The 2,488-nt window shown below is 60.7% G+C and overlaps 1 protein-coding gene across 1 annotated transcript in view; it reads left to right on the top strand.

Moving 5' to 3' along the window:
* The first annotated feature begins 2,103 nt into the window (after positions 1 to 2,103).
* FADS3 (fatty acid desaturase 3) overlaps positions 2,104 to 2,488 on the top strand; it is a 7,676-nt gene continuing 7,291 nt past the window's right edge. The window contains exon 1 of the mRNA XM_014544546.1: positions 2,104 to 2,116. Coding sequence (XP_014400032.1) covers positions 2,104 to 2,116 — 13 coding nt within the window. The remainder of the gene's footprint in view (positions 2,117 to 2,488) is intronic.

The following is a 2,488-nucleotide window of genomic DNA, read 5'->3' as shown; positions in this document are numbered from 1 at the left end:
GTGTGCCCCTGTGCGTGTGCCTCTGTGCGTGTGCCTCTGTGCCTATGTGCCTCTGTGCCCGTGTGCCCCTGTGCGTGTGCCTCTGTGTGTGTGCCCCTGTGTGTGTGCCCCTGTGCGTGTACCTCTGTGCCCGTGTGCCCCTGTGCGTGTGCCTCTGTGCCCATGTGCCTCTGTGCCCGTGTGCCTCTGTGCGTGTGCCTCTGTGCCCGTGTGCCCCTGTGCGTGTGCCCCTGTGCGTGTGCCCCTGTGCATGTGCCCCTGTGCGTGTGCCCCTGCGCGTGTGCCCCTGTGCCCATGCCCCTGCCCGTGTGCCTCTGTGCGCTGCCAGGGGAGGTTCAGAGGGAATCAGAGTCTTGGCCTTAAGAAGGAAGGAAGTTCTGACACAGGTTACAACAGAGATGAGCCTTGCAGACAGGATGCTAAGTGACAAGTCAGCCACAAAGGGACACATATTGTATCATTTCTCTTCTGTGAGGTCCCTAGACTGTCACATTCACGTGGAGATAAAGCAGAACTGTGGGTGCCGCGGGCGGGCGGGGGGGGGGGGTCGCCTTTAATGGGGCAGCGTTGAGTTTGGGAGGATGAAAAAGTCCTGGAGGTGATGGCGGTGATGGTTGCCCAGCAAAGGGAATACGCTTCATGCCCTGAACTGTATCTTCGAAAAGGGTTAACAGGCGCATTTTATGTCGCTCGGCTGCGGTCACAAAGTTAAAGCCCTGGCCCCGGCTCAGGTGGCCGAGCGCCGTCCCGTGCTCCGGAGGGTGCGGGCTCGATCCTCAGTCGGGTGCGTGGGCGAGGCAGCTGGTCAATGTTTCTCTCTCTCGCCCTCTCCCCTCCTCTCTCTAAAACCAATAAGAACACACATATGTTTGTAATTAAGGGAAAAAACCTCAGCCGTCCAGAGTCAGGATGGCCCTGGAGCAGTGGTCGGCAAACTGCGGCTCGCGAGCCACGTGCGGCTCTTTGGCCCCTTGAGTGTGGCCACGAAGTTTCAATCGCACTGTACGTGCGCGCCCGCACGTGGTATTTTGTGGAAGAGCCACACTCAAGGGGCCGCAGTTTGCCGACCACGGCCCTGGAGTCCTGCCCCTGGATTTGCCGAGTTCCAGGCAGGACGGACTCGCTCGAGGTCACAGTGAGGGTCCGCTGAGCCCCTCCCGGCCCGCTCCAGCGCTGGGCAGGGTCCTGGCGGCAGCTTCCTGGGGGGCCAGCGTCCCTCCCGGCCGTGTGCCCTCCCTCAGGCTTCCTCCATGGGAGGGTCTGCACGTCACAGTTCACACAGCCCCTCTTCCCTTCCCGAGAGCCTAGGTTATTCCAGAAGCTTCACCTTCCCAGCTCCCCCACCCCACCAGCACCCCGCAGGCCTCCTGCAGGTGTGGCCCCTGAGGAGCTGGGGAGGGGGGTGGGAGTGGGGGGGTGTTCCCAAGCTGCTTCCCTCCCCGCGACTGCGGGACGCCTGGCAGTAAAGAAGGCCCGGCTGCCACTTCTGTTCCACACTCACCGGAAGCTGGTGGCTCACTAGTGAGCGGACGGGCGGCCGCCCCGTCCAGGCCCCTTCTTCAGAGGCACCTCCTCAGCAGCCGGTCACCTCCCCCAGGCCCCTGGGACAGCACCGCGGGTCCCTGCCTCCTCAGCTCGGCGGCTGGTGGCTGTGGCCGGCCCCTCCCCAGAGAGCCTCTGAAAGCCGCGTGGGGACAGGCAGCTGAGGAACTGTGAGCAGCCGCGAGCCCCTCACACCACGACTAGATCGGGGAGGCTGAGCGGCCCGGGGTGCAGGCCAAGGTCACCGCACTCAGCAGTGCCCAGGCCCCTCCCTGGCCAGTGTCTTGGCCTTTATCTGCCTCCGTGTCTCTCCTCTGACCCCCGCGCCTGCACTGCTCCCAGCCGCCCTGCTCATTTACAGAGAAGGTCAGACCTATTTCATTTGCTTTTTGAAAGACATATCTTCCGCGCCTGCTTTTAGAATCAAACGGGTTTCACTGTTGAGTGTCTTCCCAGCAAACCCCCAAGAACTCGGCCTGCGCGGCCCTCCAGGGAGCACCCCCCCCCCCCCCCCCCGCACCGCGGCCGAATGTGACGCCTGTGACCCAGGCCTTATTTTCGATGCCGCAGAGAAGCATGTGATTTCCAGAAAGCTTTCCAGAGAGTTTTTTTTAAAATATATTTTATTGATTTTTTTACAGAGAGGAAGGGAGAGGGATAAAGAGCTAGAAACATCGATGAGAGAGAAACATCGATCAGCTGCCTCCTGCACACCCCCTAACTGGGGATGTGCCCGCAACCAAGGTACATGCCCTTGACCGGAATCGAACCTGGGACCCTTGGGTCTGCAGGCCGACGCTCTATCCACTGAGCAACACCGGTTAGGGCGAGATTTTTTTTTTTAAGTTGAAAACTATCATAAAAGGAATCACGAGTCTTTCAAGGAGACCTCCGAGCTGCTAGCAGATCCAGAGTGTTATGCACCCAGTAGGTTTGGAGAGAGCCC

This window comes from Myotis brandtii, unplaced genomic scaffold (assembly GCF_000412655.1).
Source record: "Myotis brandtii unplaced genomic scaffold, ASM41265v1 scaffold369, whole genome shotgun sequence".
Taxonomy (NCBI): Eukaryota; Metazoa; Chordata; class Mammalia; order Chiroptera; family Vespertilionidae; genus Myotis; species Myotis brandtii.
Note: the sequence above shows the minus strand (reverse complement) of the source record. Positions and strands in the feature narration are given on the sequence as shown.